Source organism: Cygnus atratus, chromosome 6, assembly GCF_013377495.2.
Source record: "Cygnus atratus isolate AKBS03 ecotype Queensland, Australia chromosome 6, CAtr_DNAZoo_HiC_assembly, whole genome shotgun sequence".
NCBI classification, from domain to species: domain Eukaryota; kingdom Metazoa; phylum Chordata; class Aves; order Anseriformes; family Anatidae; genus Cygnus; species Cygnus atratus.
In genome coordinates this window covers 23,536,298-23,552,808 of record NC_066367.1, presented here as the reverse complement: position 1 = coordinate 23,552,808, position 16,511 = coordinate 23,536,298, and the positions used below count along the sequence as shown (strand labels likewise).

The window sequence follows — 16,511 nt, the reverse complement described above, 5'->3', positions numbered from 1 at the left end:
GGTGAGCCCCAGACTTTGATCTCTGCTCACATCCTGACACCTTCCCCTGAACCTTTCCCTCTGCCCAGGTTTTCGCAGCAAAGCCATTCACCCATCCTTTCCTGTGACACAGCCTGGCTTTGTGTATTGAGGTCTTGAAACACAAGGCTGAGAATCAACTTCGACTGGACATAAATGCGTGTTACCAGAAGTCTGCCTTCGTGCTCAGGGTTGTCTGGGGGGAGACTGAGCAATTTAAGATATTGTAGTGCGTGTGTGAGACTATATACATCGCATGTACATCAGTGTATATATACATCAGAAAAACACTCAAATCGTGTCACTTAACCAAGGAAACTCTTGCAAGAGACGAAAGCAGAAAGCTCTGTGAAATCTGCTTAGTTTTGGCTGATGGTTTCTGAGAGCATTTCGACCTACAGTGACGTGTGGGTGTATGAAATCGTAAACAGGCTTTATTTACATTTTCTATTATTATTATAGCATGACTTTTGATGACTTGCTATTCTAAGTTGAAAAATGTTTAGACAGTCTAACCCACTATTCTGTGTTTTTATCTTTCCATTACTTTCTATAAAAACTGATGTTTTCTTATGTTGGTTTCTTCACGAAGCTCATTAAAGCTGATTTTTTTCCTCTCATGTTATATTGAAGAAGTTCAAACTAGTTTCCCTGAAAACTTAAGTAGAACTCACTTAAAAATTGTAAGCAGCTGCAGTTAGGAAGTAGCTTTAGAACACTGCATCTTCCTCCAGCTTTCCTTGAGTGTTCACACCCCACGTGCAGACCTCTCAGGCTCCGTTCTTTCTAATGGGAGTTTTTTTGATTTTTGCAGGGTGCCAGGGTATGGCTGCGGGAGCAGGACCAGCTGCAGCCATGCACTGTCGGCTCATGTGCCGATGGAAACGTGCTCTTCACCTCAGATTATGGCATGGTAAGTGGAGGTTTGCATGAGGCTGTAGCCTACGCCAAGTTGCAAGATGGAGTTCATGATCTTGCATATTTATGTTAAAAGGAAATGTATCAGTTCAAGTGCTGCCACTGTCTGAAAAGTATCCCAACTCTATTATAAACCATGCCAAAGGTCTAACTAAGGTTAGAAAGAAGATTGGTCTCCCTTTCTTCTCTTCATTTGTCCGCTCACCTCACTTTGCATGGCTGTTCTTGTGCAGTCTCTGATGAAGCTGCATGAACGGTACCACCATATTGGCAAAAGGCTCCTAGGAAGGATGGAGTCCCACCAGGTAATCAGCCCTTCCTGCCAGGATGCAATTCTTCCAAGCCACGTGGCCATAAGGGCTGTTCTGTTCAGCTCTGCCTGCTCTCCGCCAGTAATGGGGAACAAACCTCTTCCCTGCCCTATTTCCAGCCCTGTGCTCCTTGCAATTCCCTGGTGTGCCTGCTGCAGTGCTCGTGGAGTTATGTTGGTAGGAAGTGACCTCTGGGGACTGTCCAAATCCTTAGTGAGTCAGCTCGGCTTGCTAACCCTGGGAAAACTATTAGCTGCCATCACTGAGGGTTTTTTCTGAGTCAAATTTGGCTGTGCGCTTTATGGCTTATGCAGGAAAAAGCACATGGTGGTGGCTCTAGGGCTTTCTCTAGTCAGTGCCCTCCACAACAGCTGTCCTGTATGCTTCCCTTGCCTTTCTTCTTCATTGCTTATTGCTTGGCAACTGTAGGAGGCATCATCTGTTTTATCCCTGGTGAAAACTCAGATGAAAACATCTTCATTTGGGTTTGGACTGGATGAGCCAGCTGATCTCTAAATCTAGTGTCCTTGTGTTTGCTCTGGCCCAGCTTCACTGCGGCTCTGAGGTAAGATGTCCAGTTTTACACTTCAGGGCTTTTGCCATTTGTTTTTATTTCTTTAAAAACTTCTCAAGCAACAAATCCATCAGAAATGTGACTTCCTGGAAGGAAAGGAGGAGCTGACGCTTTATGAAACACAAGAGATTGGAAACCGCATTCGGGACAGACCAGCCCAAAGCTTTATGAATAAACATAACAGATGCTGGGTGGGAGCTTTGCTTGTGTGCTCAGGGTCACACTAATGGGTGAACTTGGGGTTGAGGAGGAAAACTTCATTACTGGGGAGAAAGCAGAAATCTTTGGCTGTGTTGTGAAGTACCTGTGTGGTATTTGATGGCTTGTTTGCACTTAGAAGACTAAAAGATATTTTTCTTCCCAAATTTAAAAAAACCCTGCTTGCTGATGCCTATAATTTTCCCTTTAAACATTATCTGTTCTTGGAAAAGGGAGATTCCAGAGGCAGCTCTGCTGAGAGATCGGTTTGTCTGTGCTTTCTCACTTGCTTCAGGGAAAATCAGCCAGGGGAATCAGCTCAGTAATGCAAACCACTGAAGCCAGACCTGGCTTACCATACCTGAGGCAGGATAGTGCCGAGCCCTCTGAACTGTGCTCCAGGCTGATGGAGGGGTCCAGAACTGAGTGGGAGAGTAGCGAAGGCCTCTTTCCTGGCGTGGCTGGAGGTGGGAAAGGGCCTGGCTGGCCAGAGTCAGTGCAGCACCCTGCAAGCTCTAAGGGTGGAGAGTCATCGTGTCTGGGTCACGTTTGTGCCTTTGAAACGTCAGAGCTCCTCTCAGGGAAAACCCCTTTGGCACGACAGTGGGCAGAACAAAAAAACACGTCTCCTGTCTCCAGGACCCTGGATGATCCCTGGTGATATGGAGACAGGAAAAGTGTCCACCCTGGAAGCCAGAGGACAGGCTAAAAGTCAGCCCTCTCCCAGTGCTAGGGAAGACCTGAAAGCTCTTCCCCGTGCCCCATGCCTCTGACAGGCATGGAGAACAACCCCCCCCCCCCCCGCCCCATATCCCAATGGGGCTGGAGGACCCAGTTTCCACCTGAGGAAGGGTGAGCTGCTAGTACTGCAGTGATGGGCAAGGGTATCGGTGAACTTCCCCAGCCTTGGGGAGAGACAGGTGACATCTTGGACTCAGTTAGGGTGTCAATGTAGCATCAGCCTGCTCCTCCAGGGAATAATTTCACCTATGCAGTGTTTCTGTCCAGAGGGTACCGGAGCTAATGAACACTCCTCTCGCTGTGGCTTTGCTACAGTCCTGCCAGAGTACCTGTGTAACTGTGGATCTTGGACCAGATTCTTCTTTAGGGAGGGATGATGTATAATCACAATCAAGAGTCTCAAGACAGGGTTAATAGATGATGATCTAGTCCTGACTAATCATTTAGCCTTGTATTCAGGGCCGTGTTACTCTTCAGGGTCCCATTTTCTCCTTTTTTTCTACAGGAGGAAGTAAACAAGCTCTGACCCATCACACAATTATTGTTCAGGCATAGCAGCCTCTTGGCACAGGTGCTGCCAAACGTCTGCTATCTTTTGAGACACTTGTGCACTCAGCTTTTTCCCTAGACATTTTTTTATTGTTTCTTGTCTGGCCCAAATGGCCACAAGTGCTGACAGTGTGGTGGTAAATGAGTAATTGCCAGGCAGATCATATCATACTGTTTTGGACTTGTCCCCTTCCAAAATCAGTCCGAGTCAGCAGAGAGAAGAGAGGTGGGCAGGTTTGCTGCCTCATGGTCTGACAGTGCTGTAGTGGTTTTGATCAAGACGCACCTTTGTAGCTTGTACTGTCCCCCAGATTTCTCTGTCCGACTCTCCCAACCTGCTCCCCTTTTTCTCCCGTGGAAATGTATGCAGTGTCTGCTCCAAAGACAAAGATCCTGCAGCAGGTTATCCCCCTTCTGCTCCATCAGCGGTGTGGGTAGGGGCTGAAAGGGGCACTGGCTGGCGCCTGCATGGTGCTGCTGCCATGAGCTCCCTGCCGCAGCTCCAGCTCTGGCGAGGTGGCTGGGAGGGGGCAGGGTGACCTGATTCTGTCTGCAGCTTCCAGCTGCCGGGCTGGCCTCTTCTTAGCAGCTACAGCAGCCTGAGGACTGCAAGGGAGCAGGCAGGAGAAAGCACTGAGATCCATGCTGTACACTGTGGGCTCGCTCTCTGTGGGGTCCTTCAGGTCCGTTGGTGGCACCTGGTGAGCTGGCAAGGAGGGATGAAGATGAAATAGAGACTGGTGCCTCGGAAGGGAAAGAAAAGCCCAAGTTACTTTGGAAAGGCTACTGCAGGCTGGTTTGCTTCTCCTCCAGGCTGCCCGTGTGAAGTGTCCCATCTGCACAGCTTGGGTCTGGCTATCTAGCGCAGCCTGGGAGGATGGGTGGGAGATGGCACATGGTTGAATCCAAGAGTGGGAAGCAACTGAAATAGCATTGTGAAATGCCAGCATCGTGCCTGAGGAGGAGGAAAGGAGGGCTGGGATGTGGCTATGGTGGAGGGGAATGGCAATTTAATCTCAGCTGTGTGAACGGGGGTGAAGATGACCCGATAGCTGAAGAGTGGGTTATTGAGGAGGAGGAAGCTCTAGCAGAAAGAAGGTTGCAGCAATGAGGCAGGAAGATTGCAACTGTGTTGACAGAGGAGAAGGCACTTCCCAGAGCAGTGACAGAAGTTAATAGATGTCATTGTACAAACACTTTGAAAGCCACATCACATATATCCATGCCAGCATGCACACAGGATGTCACTCCTTTGGCTTCTCAGCTGCTTTGCCTGCTTTCCTTTGCCCTCAACACAAAAACCTCTCCCTCTCTCAGACACTGTTTGCTCCAAGGCCAAACCTGGAATGTGAATGAGCTTTGCCTAGACCATGCTACAGACAGAGACGTGATCCCCCTGTGCTTCTTTGAAAGACCATTCTTGGTCTCCTGGGAGCAGCTGCCACCATTGCTCACAGGCATGAGCACAGTGTGTGCTATGTGCCTAGCCTGGTGCACCTGGTGGTGCCCTGCTACTGCTAAGTGGGCTTCAGGAGAAATCAGGTAGCCCTGTATTGGTCTGTTCCTGGCAGTACTGAAGGTGAGAGAACAACTCTGTAGCAAAGGAAGGGTGTGTGCTTTATGGGTTCTGGCCAAGGAGCTCAAATAGGTAGGAACAGGAATAGAGGAACTACTATACAAATAGGGAACGGATCCGTGCCTTATTCATTTCCTTTTCCAGTGCTGAAGGATAAAGCTGTGGAAAAGCACTTGTTTCTGATAGGAAATCAGACTGTATGGCCAGGTGGCATGCTCTTATTTGTCCTTCTCCCCATTCCTCCAGGTGTTCCAGTGCCCCAAGGCCTCCCTTTCCAGAGAAAAGGTCTTGCCAATGCACCAGACCAGCATCGATGGGGTAGAAGACATGTCCATGCTGGGAGATCTGCACGAAGCTGCCATCCTGCTTAACCTTCACCAGCGCTACCAGCAGGGTAACATCTATGTAAGTGCTCGACTGGGCCACATCCCTTAAGGCTGACGATTTTTGTTTACCTTTGGGGCTGGCACTTTTCATGGGAAATACTGATTTTAGCATTGTTTCCTGAGCATTGTTTCGTGTGGTTAAAAGGGGAGATTTTTTCTGCTTTGTGCCTTGCTAGCTCCATCAGCCCTGTGAGATTCTACCCCTACCAGAGAGGCCTCTTTGCATATCTAGAAGAACTTCCCAAACATGAACACAAATCCTAGAACCTCTAGGATCTGTAGTAGTTGTGCAGCTCTGTATCCTCCATGAACATCCATGTTTTACCAGCTGCTGTTCATGTTCCCCGGATTCCCCGTTGTTGCAGTTTAGAGGTTATAGATGGCCAAGTAGACTGGAAAGTGCAGTGCACACAGGTTGTTGTTGAGATACCCTCCTGATTTGGACAAAGAGCTCAACTAAACTAGGAAAGCAAACCTGTTGCCTACTTCTGCTTGTACAAGCAGTTATGTCTTTTTTAGTTGTTCTGCTCTCCTTGCACAGCTGAATACCCAAAGCATGTCCTGATTCCCTCTTGGGCCCTCAGGAAGGAGATAAGTGGCAGGAGAGGGATGTGTGAGGGAAAGCACACTGGGCGTGAGGCTGCTGGGATGGCAGTGTGCTCTGGCGAGGCTTGGAGAGGACAAGGAGGAACTATTGTGAAGACTGCCTTGGCCTTCTTTACCCTTATCTTGCCTGTCCATCTTGTATGTGTACCCAGAGTTTTTCAGATTATGACAGGAAAAATGTAAATCTGTGTTGCGTAGCAACTGTTACTAGGGCAACCGAACCCTATGCACCTGTATTCCAGGAAATGATCAATAAAGTGACCCGGTTTCTGAAACATCTCCCGCAGTGGGATGTGGAGGATGCTGTGCATCCTTTCTGGTTTCTGCAGACCCCTGCCTGCTGTCTTTCAGCACAGCCCCCATGTGCACACACTGTTTGGGCAGCCCTTGGCCTTGCTGCCCTGCCTGACCAGTGCTTGACACCCGCAGTGTGTCTGTGCAGCTCTTTGCCAGTGAACAGTTCCCCTTTTGGGTGTCCATCTCCCGTTTGTTCTCCCTCACGCTTTGCAACGTGAGGCAGGGCTGTCTCCTCAGTCAGTGCCCTGCACCAGAAATGCCACACCACGTGCTCTGTGACCGTGTCACAGGACCCTCTCTCCGTAAGCCTCTAGCGCTGGTCTGTCACTCCTGCTCCTCTTCCAGCTCCGTGCCTCCACCAGCTGTGTGTAAAGGTGTTAATGTTCAGGTGTCATGTCATTTTTCACCTGCACCTAGTGTATGCATCTCAGCTGCATGCCTCAGATCTGAGTGTCCGGGAGGTTTACGAAGGGCCCTGACTTCTGGAACACCTCAGTGAAGGACTGCAAGCCCCTCCTATAGTGGGACTGTATCTGGTGTATGGTTGTGCACTGCCTGACCTGGCGGGCACCAAACCTGACACGCGTGATGCATTTCTGCAGTGCAGACATTAACGCTACAGTTACCCCATCACTAGGTGTTAGTTTTGCCATAGCGCTGCTGCGTGCGGTTTTCAGCTAAGCAAAAGTTGAGAATGTCAGCTGTAGTGCCACCTAATGATTTGCAGTGATCTGTCAATACCAGAAATGAATGTCTGAATTTATTTAATACCTTCCTTAACAGTCTCAACAGATTGAATGTAGTAGGCTAAGGCCGCAGGTAAAGCTGTACTGAGTGGAGTTATGCCTATCAGTCAGGGCCAAAATATCTCGAAGGAAATCACAGAGATCAGAAAAAGCTGAGAAATATCATCATTTTCTGGAAAACAAAAGCACTGAATGAATGGGTAACCTGGAAACACCAGTATTAAAATAATAATAATAAATTATTAATAATAATAGTAATTAGGGCAATGATAATATTAATTAATTAGGGTAATAATAATTATCAGAGGATGTCAAATTGATATCTTTTGTTTTCCAAAGATATTTTTTTTCAGGCTCTACCAAGCTGTTTCAGAAAATTATGTGAGCACAGCAACAGCCTGCAGCATTTAGCAATTCCTGCATTTCCCAAATCCTTTAATAAAAGTATACCCAACATAATGTGAGTGATGTATAAATGAGCCAGGAGCTGGACCATCACATTTTTTGCTGTTTCTAGCTCTGCCATGTCTACCCACCCTCGTAGGATCTGAGAAGTAGACATGCCAAACATGGCATGTCCTGGTCTGCAGAGTTGTCTTGGGAAGATCACTCCTTGCTAATACAGTGGCCAGTATGTGCCTGGTTGATGCACAAATGCTACTGCTGTTATAAATTGTGAACAGAAGTAATCTATAAGGGGCTTCAGGTGATGAAGAGTGCAACTGGGAAATGGAAAAGTTTCCTAGAAACACCTTTGAGAGATGGCTGCAGTGGAAGTTCTGGGAAGGGCTGCGGCAGGAGCTCTGTTCCATGGGAGAGATGAAAATAGAGTGGAAGTGCAGAATAAAACATATGAGAGGAAAAAGCTCTGTGAAGATTTGGGAGAAGAGTTAGGATGGATTTCTGGACATCTCTGTTATCCAGTCTCCACACAGTATCTGTTGCTCAGCTGGTTGTACAGTGCGCTTTCCTAATCCGTTTTCTCTTTCTCAGTACTTTCCCATTTCCTCCCACTTTTCTTGCAAAGATCATCTGCTTGCTTACTGCTTCTATTGCCAATTAATTTTATTTCTGCCTACAAAGTTCCATATAAGATGATCTTCAAGACTTGTTCCATGCTAGTCTGCTCATACGGGTACTGCTGATAACGCAGTTAGGTCTAGGTGATGTTTTTTCCCTGATGATCTGTGATTGCTGCTTTAATAAATGACTCATATAGTTTGGTGACTACAGCATCTTATCAGTCTGGCTTCTGGCTTCGGAGCGTAGCATTGCAGTATGTCCCCAGATTTCATTTGGCAGGGAGAATGCATGTGTCTTTCTCAACACCAAGTGTTTCATTTACAGCTTATCCAGTGGATGCATGCAAATCCTTATATCCATATGTGGTGACTGATAGTTCATGTTTTGGACACAACACTAGATCTTGCCCCTGTCCACAAGGCTTTTTACCTAATGCAGCTCTCTAAGGGTTTCTTCTGACACCTCTGCTGAGGATGGGTGTTCCTGGAGCAGAGCAGCCCAAGGTGTGGGAGCCCTGTGAAGGATGCCACCACACCAGCATCAGCATTTAAGCTGGACTTTAACCATATTACAAATTCGTTGTTAAGGAGAGAGGTGGCACCATTGCTCTGAACTGCAGCTCTGAGAATAACTGGATTTGAGCTGGTTGGCTGCACTGAAAAAAACATGCCCTAAAAAGCTGAATGAATTTCCTTCTGACTTCACAAAAGAAAATGTTTGAAATTAGATATTAGGCTTCGGGTATTTCATTTTAAACCTTGTAAACTCTTCTTAAACTGGGAGATTTTCAAAAGAAATATTTTCAAAATAAAGTGTTTAGAAAATGAAACAGTGTTTTTGTCCTGAAATCCTTGAGCTTCAGCTGTCAATTTTGATTTGGCTTTACCACTTGATTTAAGCTGCTCCAAACAGTACCTTTCAGCAGATGAATGATACGCTTAAGTGGCTCTTTGCATGTGTGTGTCTCCGTGTCCCATCCTTGTCCAGGAGCTGCTTGAACCCAGCCAAGCCCCCTCCACTTAGAATCCTGGAGAGGGGCCTTGAAGGTGTCTTCTGACCCTGCTTCAGTCCCGGCTGTGCTTTTCAGCTTCAAGCATCATGCAAGGTAGCTGGGTATGAAGATGGCTTCATGTTTTTGAATTGTTTAAGCATAATTTAGCAAAGACAACAGACTAAGAACATTTTATTGTCAAAGCGTGAAACTCAAACCGCCCCATCCATACCCAGTCCCAGTGATCCAGTGATGCAGCCCCTGCGCTGGGGTTTGACATTTTTTGCCAAACTGGGGAGCTTTCTGCTGAAGCCCAATTTCCTCATTTTCTCCCTTCACCTTGAGTTGTTTCAGGACCAGGTTTGTTGTCTTTTTTTTTCTGGAGCTTTATTTCTTTGCTGTGTTTTGTTTTCTCCCCTTAGACAAACATTGGCTCCATCCTGGCATCAGTAAATCCTTACAAGCCCATCCCTGGTCTGTACAGTGTGGATGCCATAGACCTGTACAGACAGCACCGCCTGGGTGAGCTGCCTCCCCATATCTTCGCCACCGCTAACGAGTGCTACTGTTGCTTGTGGAAGCGCCATGACAGCCAGTGTGTTCTGATAAGGTCAGAAATGGGAGAACCAGCTACCCCCTGACTGCATGACATGCCTTGCTCCCGCTACTCCATTTGCTATGACTTTTGCCTAAATACCTGCACCATCCTACTCTTTGCCTCTCCCCTACCTGCTGCAGAGGCCATGCTGTATGTTTATTCCTGGAGATCACCTCTCTGCCGTGGGTGGGATGGCTGTTAGCTCAGTCTGCCCTGGAGCTGTGAGTGGAACGTATGTCTTTTCCTCAACAGCGGAGAAAGTGGAGCCGGAAAGACTGAGAGCACCAAGCTGCTGCTGAAGTTCCTGTCAGCCATGAGCCAGACCTCCCTTGGGGCCCCAGCCTCTGAGAAGAGCACACACGTGGAAGAAGCCATCCTGGAGAGCAGGTGTGCTTCACCTCCATACCGTGGGTCTCCACAGCTGCCTGTGTGCAGGGCACTGCCTTCTGGATGTGTTTGCATTTGGGCTGCTTGAGCCTGAGAACGGGTTGGGTCAAATGTGGGCTGGGATGCTCGTGCAGCTAAATGGAGGTGTGTCAGGGAGGTGTGGAGGTTGTGGTCTCACTGGGATGTCACCAACTGGTTGCTATCTCAGGTATCCTTGAATTAGGCTTCTTCCAATAACAGTGTGGGGTGTGTGTGGCAGCTGGAGAATTAATACTCCAGCCAAAGCTAAGATTTCTTCATCCTTCAGTAGTAACTCCCCTGCCATGCCCACCCTCAAGCTTGCTGTCGAGTCACGGCGCTGCCCTCAACCCAGGTCTCAGGCCCACGTCTCTGTGGCACATCGCCCCGCTATGTGGGTAGCCTCCCTCCCTGCTGCATGGCAGCGTGGTGAATAAAGCTGGAAACCTTTGAACCGTGTGTGTAAAAAAAAGAAAGGTAGAAAAAAAGCTCTTAAGTGCTATACAGTCACGAGTCAAGACCTGCAAAATCTGCTTTGGGGAAAGTGGCTTAGAAGGCTGAAGCCTGCTTAGCAGTTAAGTGGTAACTTGACTGTAATCCAGAAAGCCTACCTCGGGAGGTGGTTCCCCAGCCTGCAAGACCCCACCGCTGCGAGGTGAATTAGTGCAGGAACTCACGGCCTGTTTTGTATATGCCTCGTGAGCCATTCCAACACGAGTGTGGAGGACTGATTTGTCACCTTCTCCCTGAGGACGAGAAGGCAGAGGCCCGTCCCAGGTCTGCTGCCACTCCTCACAACCCCACCTAGTCCCGTGGTGGTTCAGCTCCTCCTTGCAGCTGCCACCGGCCTCCAACATTCACCTGCCTCCTTCCTCCCCATGCCCCAAAAGACTTCTGCATCCATGCACTGAGCCCACGGCCAAACTAAACTATAAAGATACTTCCTTGTGTTTTGCTTGTCTAATTTAGCATGATTTAGAGCTGTAAAGATTGGCTGGCTGGTTACTGCACTCTCACTGCAACTGTGGGGTTCGTATAACCCTGTCCTCTTTCTTCTGGTTGTCCCCATTAGTTTCTGTTGATTTGTGGTGTTGGTGAGCACAGCGGGATGTTCCTGTGCAATACCATTATTTACATACTTGTTCCAGAGGCACGGGTCTTGGATTTCAAATTCTCCAGGGCAAGGAACTTGCCTCCTCCTGATCCATGCCTACAGATTTCTGTGATTGGATTTTCTATGGTTGCAATATATCATAAGAAAGAAATTTCATTTCTATGTTTTTGTTTGTTTAAAGTGTTTGGGAGAAATTATGAAAATACTGCCTGAAGTTTCTTAAAGGTTGTTGGTCCTTTCCCATAACCACATTTCTCATGCAGCTAACGCTTGCAAAGCATGAAACTTTCAGCATTTTTTTGTGGTACCTATGGTTGTAATTACTTGTTGTGTTATAATCTGTTATAATTATTACATTTTGAACAATCCTGTATCTATCCCTCTCTTCAAGTGGACCCACACAGTAGATAGATGGAGACATTTAAAAAGCCAGTCTTTCTCAGGGTAACAACTGTGGTCATTTTTGTTAAAAATTGTGTATGTTTTAGAATTTAGCATGACCACATACAGGCCGTGCTTGTAGCATCTCCCAGACTCCTTACTTGTCAGGCCTTCAGGTTATTTTAGAATTGGCTAAATTTCAAACATGAATATTTTAATCCTGCATTTGATGTGTCAGTTTGAATGGTATTAGGCTTTTTCCCTGGTGCTGCTCTGTGGAATAAGAACCAAACTGCATTTTAACTCACCATTTTCCATTTGTATGCTACCTACTGAAGACTGGAAGGTGACCAAGAGACAAAGTTTTTCAGCTCATCACCATTTTTTTTCCTCTGCAACTTCTTTTTTTCCTCTCTTAGAATGAAGTTTTCAAATATATGATGTGTGTATATTCCCTCTGCTTGGAAATCACGTGGCTTGTAACAACCTAACCAAGTTTTTAAGTAACAAGAAAGAAGTTTGTGTTCCAGTACCAGACAAATCAGTTTAGTACTATGTTTGTTTGGTAGTTTGAAAATGTTTATTTGTGATTTTAAGAGATGGCTTATATTGTCTTCTCTTACAAAGAAGGAAGCAGAAACAAAAAAAGTATGTACTTGAAAGCTACAGAGTACTTGCCTTAAATGATGTTTCTGAAAATCCTGAAAAAAATACAAGCCTATTTCATGGGATGCTGCTGTGTTAAGCACATAACCTAACAGGGTTTTGCCACCTTTCATTTTCGAATCTGCTTTTGTGGGGAATGCCCTAGACAGCATGAACACCAGCTGCCCACACTGACCAGGGACTGATTTAATTAGCTCCAATCCCAAAGGTTTAAAATTTGTCTAGCAGTGTGTTAAATTGCTTTTGCCATCCTTCCTTGCCCTTGAGCTCTTCCTGCTTGTCCAGTCTGATGCTGCAGCAAATTAATCTCACGTGGCAGTGCATGCTGTGCAAATGGCAAAAGGCCGGGCACGGGCTTTGTTGTAATGGTATCACGTCACCAGTCATGTCTTCATTGCCTTGTTCCTTGTAGCCCTATTCTGGAGGCCTTTGGAAATGCCAAGACAGTTTATAACAACAACTCCAGCCGCTTTGGCAAGTTCATCCAGCTGCACTTCTCTCAACACGGACACATCCAGGGAGGACGAGTAACTGACTGTATCCTTTTCTTCAGTGGACCACACAGTTGGAGTGAGTGAACATGAGGGGAGGAACTCAGGGTGGGTCAGGAAATCCCTCAGCACCATTACTCAAAGCCAGTTTATGAATGTGGGTAAATCTGCAACCTAGAGGGGAAAGAAGTGTTTGTTTTGTGGCTGTGTGGCTCCGAACTCTGGAAAATCCGTGTTTATGCAATAGGTGGGAACATAGTTTTCCTTTTAACTTACACAGTCACAACACTTGATACTTAAATCCATACAATTTGCTGCCTAGGAAGATCCTTCATGTATACTGCACCCTGTTTTTCCCAGAAGATCATTCCCTATGTTAGATCTGCCAATGAATTCATGATTTAGGAAAGTGAAACCGAAGCCAAGAGCCAGTATATCCTGCACAATATTTGGATGCAAAGGACAACAGGAATTCAGAGGGCCATTTACAACTCCTTGTTTTGGGCCACCCATCTCCAGTGGACCTTGAAACCCTAATCAAGGACAAGAAAGAGTCAAATTATGTTGTGCTATGACCACTTTCTTCCTTGTTTGCCCATCTACCCCTCTCCCAAAGGCTGTGACACATCTGTTGTCTACATGAGGCAGCTAAATCTGCACTGGCTACATTTATTGATGTTGATGTTCAAAGCTACCGATCACTGCAAACCACACCAATTTCCACTGGAGTAGCAGCCAGATGAATTTACTACTGCTGTAAACAACAGGCTGGGATTGTTTGGTCTCTGCTCTTTGTGTTGTCGGTAGATGAAAGATAGCTGTCTCTTGCAGAAGCAATGAGAACTGATGCAAGACTTTCTGTATGAAATACAGACTTTCAGATTAGAGTGCTCTCTAATCTCTCTAGGCAGCCCTGATGTGGCTCATCCTTTGTTAGGTTATCCCACCATTGTGCAGGTCCTATGCTCTATCTGACCCTGCCCTTTTAAATGTCTCTTTGCTACATAATACCTTTGTGGACAAGGAATAGGGAGGAGTATTTATATACCATTTGAATGTTTTCTCCTTAACATGTTGTTCAGATTTACTGGAAAAGGTAGGTGTCACCTCTACTGGCTGCTGGATGAGCCCTCTCCTAATAGCCCCAGTGGAGCAGTGCCAGCTCTCCTGCTGGATGCTGCTGCCTCCATCCCAGCGATGGAGCACAGACCTTAGCTCTTCAGGTTTTACTACCACAGCTGTCCCAAGTGAGGAAGAGGGTGGTGAAGGAATAGGAGGTTCTGTATCTATTGGAGCCTGTTCTCCAGCCTTTGATAAACACCGGACACTACAGAGAAAATCCAAAAAAAAAAAAAAGAAAAGTGTTTACTGAGGGGAGAGAGAGCGAGTACCTGGAAACTCAATTCTGTAGAGAGGTTTATGGGATTACAACTCCAAATGCCATCAACTCTGCTCTGATTTAGTTTACTTTGGACTCAGGAACTCACTGAGGAGCAGGGCCAGAGCTGGCCAGGTGACCATCCATGAGCAGTTTCACCATGAGCACACTCTCTCAGTGAGTTACATGCTTAGATGCACAGCTGCGCCAGACAAGATCTTGATGTACAACTTATTTAGACAGCACCATCACTAAGCTGGAAGAAGCCTCTCTTGTGCATTGGCCATAGAGAATTACCTGCGTCTCAGTCCTCTCTCTGCCTTTGTGACCACAAGTGCAATCTCTTTCCACTGGCTATGCCTGTGTTCTTTTTTTCAGAACAGAGTGGTACACCAGAACCCTGGAGAGAGGAATTACCACATCTTTTATGCTCTGCTGGCTGGCGTAAGCGGGGAGATGAAAGGTAACTTAATTTTCTGGGATAGTGCTCTTTCCTCTCTCCAGTCCAGCGTGTGAAGCCTTGGCAGGTATAAGTCAATTAGAGCATGGATATTTCGGGTACTTGATACATAACTTTTTCCTGAAGTCTGTATGGTGATTTCATGGAAAACACAGAAAGGGGAGTTGAGAGGAAGAGGCTGAGGATGACAGAAACACTATATGAGAAAAGATGCCTCAGGCACTCTGAAATGGAGGGCAAAGTCTGTGCAAAGTGAAGAGGGGGTATAGAGAGATGAGATAATAAAACTGGCTACAGGCAAAGGAAAGGTGAAGAGTCTTGATTCAGATGCTGAATGGAGCTGTTTGATGAGTTCAGGGGTTGGTCTGACAGGCATGTTTTTGCAACAAACCGTCAGCATAGGTAGTAAGAGAGAGAAGAGACCAGGGGTGCAGTGGCATCACTAGAGTCAAAACACATCTAGTGTCTGAACAAAGGGTCTATAGTTCTGTACGTGGAGAAGGGAGAGAAGGGTCTGGAGGAGGGCATGTGGGGAAAGCAGCAGGTGTAAGCTGTGGAAGAATCCTTTTTCTAGTGCAGCATCCCCTTACAAGCACTTTCAAGAACCTGCCCCTGGCACCGCTGAGCACTGATGGTCTGCTGAGGAGATCAAATAGGCAGGAACATGTTACATCTGCACTCAAGTTTGGGGGGGACAGGGGAATTTCTCAATGCCTTTATTCTATGTATGCCAGAATAATCAGATGGAAGAATTGGGCCTGACATGGAGTAGAAGGGAATATGGCTTCAGTCCTAGGAAGTTCATGCAGGAATGGTTATGTAGCTCAATTCATACATCCATCTACAGCAAAGGGAAATAGCGGGGCTGTGGTTAGTACCAGATACTCAGGAAAAGCATGCAAAAAAAAGTTCTGTTCTTCAGCAGATCTCTGCAGGCCTCTGCTATTCTTCCCCATCTCCGTTTCTAAGCTGGTGTCCCAGACTGCTCCTCTTCCCCCATCTGTAATGCATTCCTACTTCTTGATCACCCTTTTCTCCTTTCTCCATAGATCTTCTAGTTCTCCTCTGTTCTTTCTGAATTGGGAGATCAAACTTGCAGATAGTGTTCAAGACATGGTTGTGCCAAAGATACATGCAGAGACCTAAATCAGTTTTTATGTTTTGCGCTGTGTTCCTTCTGTGTAGTTTTTAGTAATCAGTTTTTGATTGCTGCTCAGCACTGAGATGTTTTCAGAAATCTTACTGTGACTCTCTGAACTGTTTCAAGTGGTAATACCTAATTTAGAGCTCCTTGTATGTGTATATAGTTAAGACTACTTTTCTGTACACTTAACAAGATTGAATTTCATCTTCCCTTTTTTTTGCGGAGTCAGTTCAGGATTGAAAGATTTTTCTGCGACTCTGCAGTCAGCTTGGGATTTGATTGTTCTAAATCATTTTGTATAAACAACTGCAAGCTTTGTTACTGCACACCTTCCTCTTCCCCTTCCCAAGTGCATTCACTGTCTAGGTGTGCCTTCTGAGGCATGTGAAGTCTGTTCAGATGAACTCCCCCTGTGGTGAATATACCTATTGTTTTCGCGGACTAAGATCATAGAAGGAAAGCGATGAATGCTAAATAAAGTGTTGTCTTTCTCTTTCCCTGCATCCTTCTCCTCTGTTGCAGAGAGCCTCTCCCTCTCTGAGCCAGAGACTTACCGTTACTTGAACCAGTCTGGCTGTGTGAGTGATGAGAACCTGAATGACATAGAGATGTTCAGTAAGGTCATGGTGAGTCCTGTTCTAACACCTCTTGAGCTCCTTAGACACAATCTCATGGACTAAGTGTGCTGCGGGGTCTAGATTTCACAGGCAGAATTTATTTGCCCTAAGCCAAAATTTGATGTTCAACAAGTTTAAAACTCAGCTGTACCCATTTATGGTAAAAACAAGACTAGACAAATGTTTCTAGTGTACAGAAATGGGAGAGTTTGGGGAGCAGTCAAGGTTGAATAATAATTTAGAATGACAGAGCCTTTGGGGAGCATGAACCTCACCCCCACCCCATAATGGTTCTCGAGAGCCCTCTAGGTGGCCTGAACCAG

The 16,511-nt window shown here is 46.3% G+C and overlaps 1 protein-coding gene across 1 annotated transcript in view; it reads left to right on the top strand.

Annotated features, from left to right (window-relative positions):
- LOC118260034 (unconventional myosin-X-like) overlaps nt 1-16,511 on the top strand; it is an 85,766-nt gene that overhangs the window by 11,524 nt on the left and 57,731 nt on the right. Inside the window, exons 2-9 of the mRNA XM_035569942.2 lie at nt 833-931; nt 5,132-5,290; nt 9,357-9,544; nt 9,785-9,919; nt 12,511-12,635; nt 13,672-13,685; nt 14,346-14,430; nt 16,094-16,197. Coding sequence (XP_035425835.1) covers nt 833-931; nt 5,132-5,290; nt 9,357-9,544; nt 9,785-9,919; nt 12,511-12,635; nt 13,672-13,685; nt 14,346-14,430; nt 16,094-16,197 — 909 coding nt within the window. The remainder of the gene's footprint in view (nt 1-832; nt 932-5,131; nt 5,291-9,356; nt 9,545-9,784; nt 9,920-12,510; nt 12,636-13,671; nt 13,686-14,345; nt 14,431-16,093; nt 16,198-16,511) is intronic.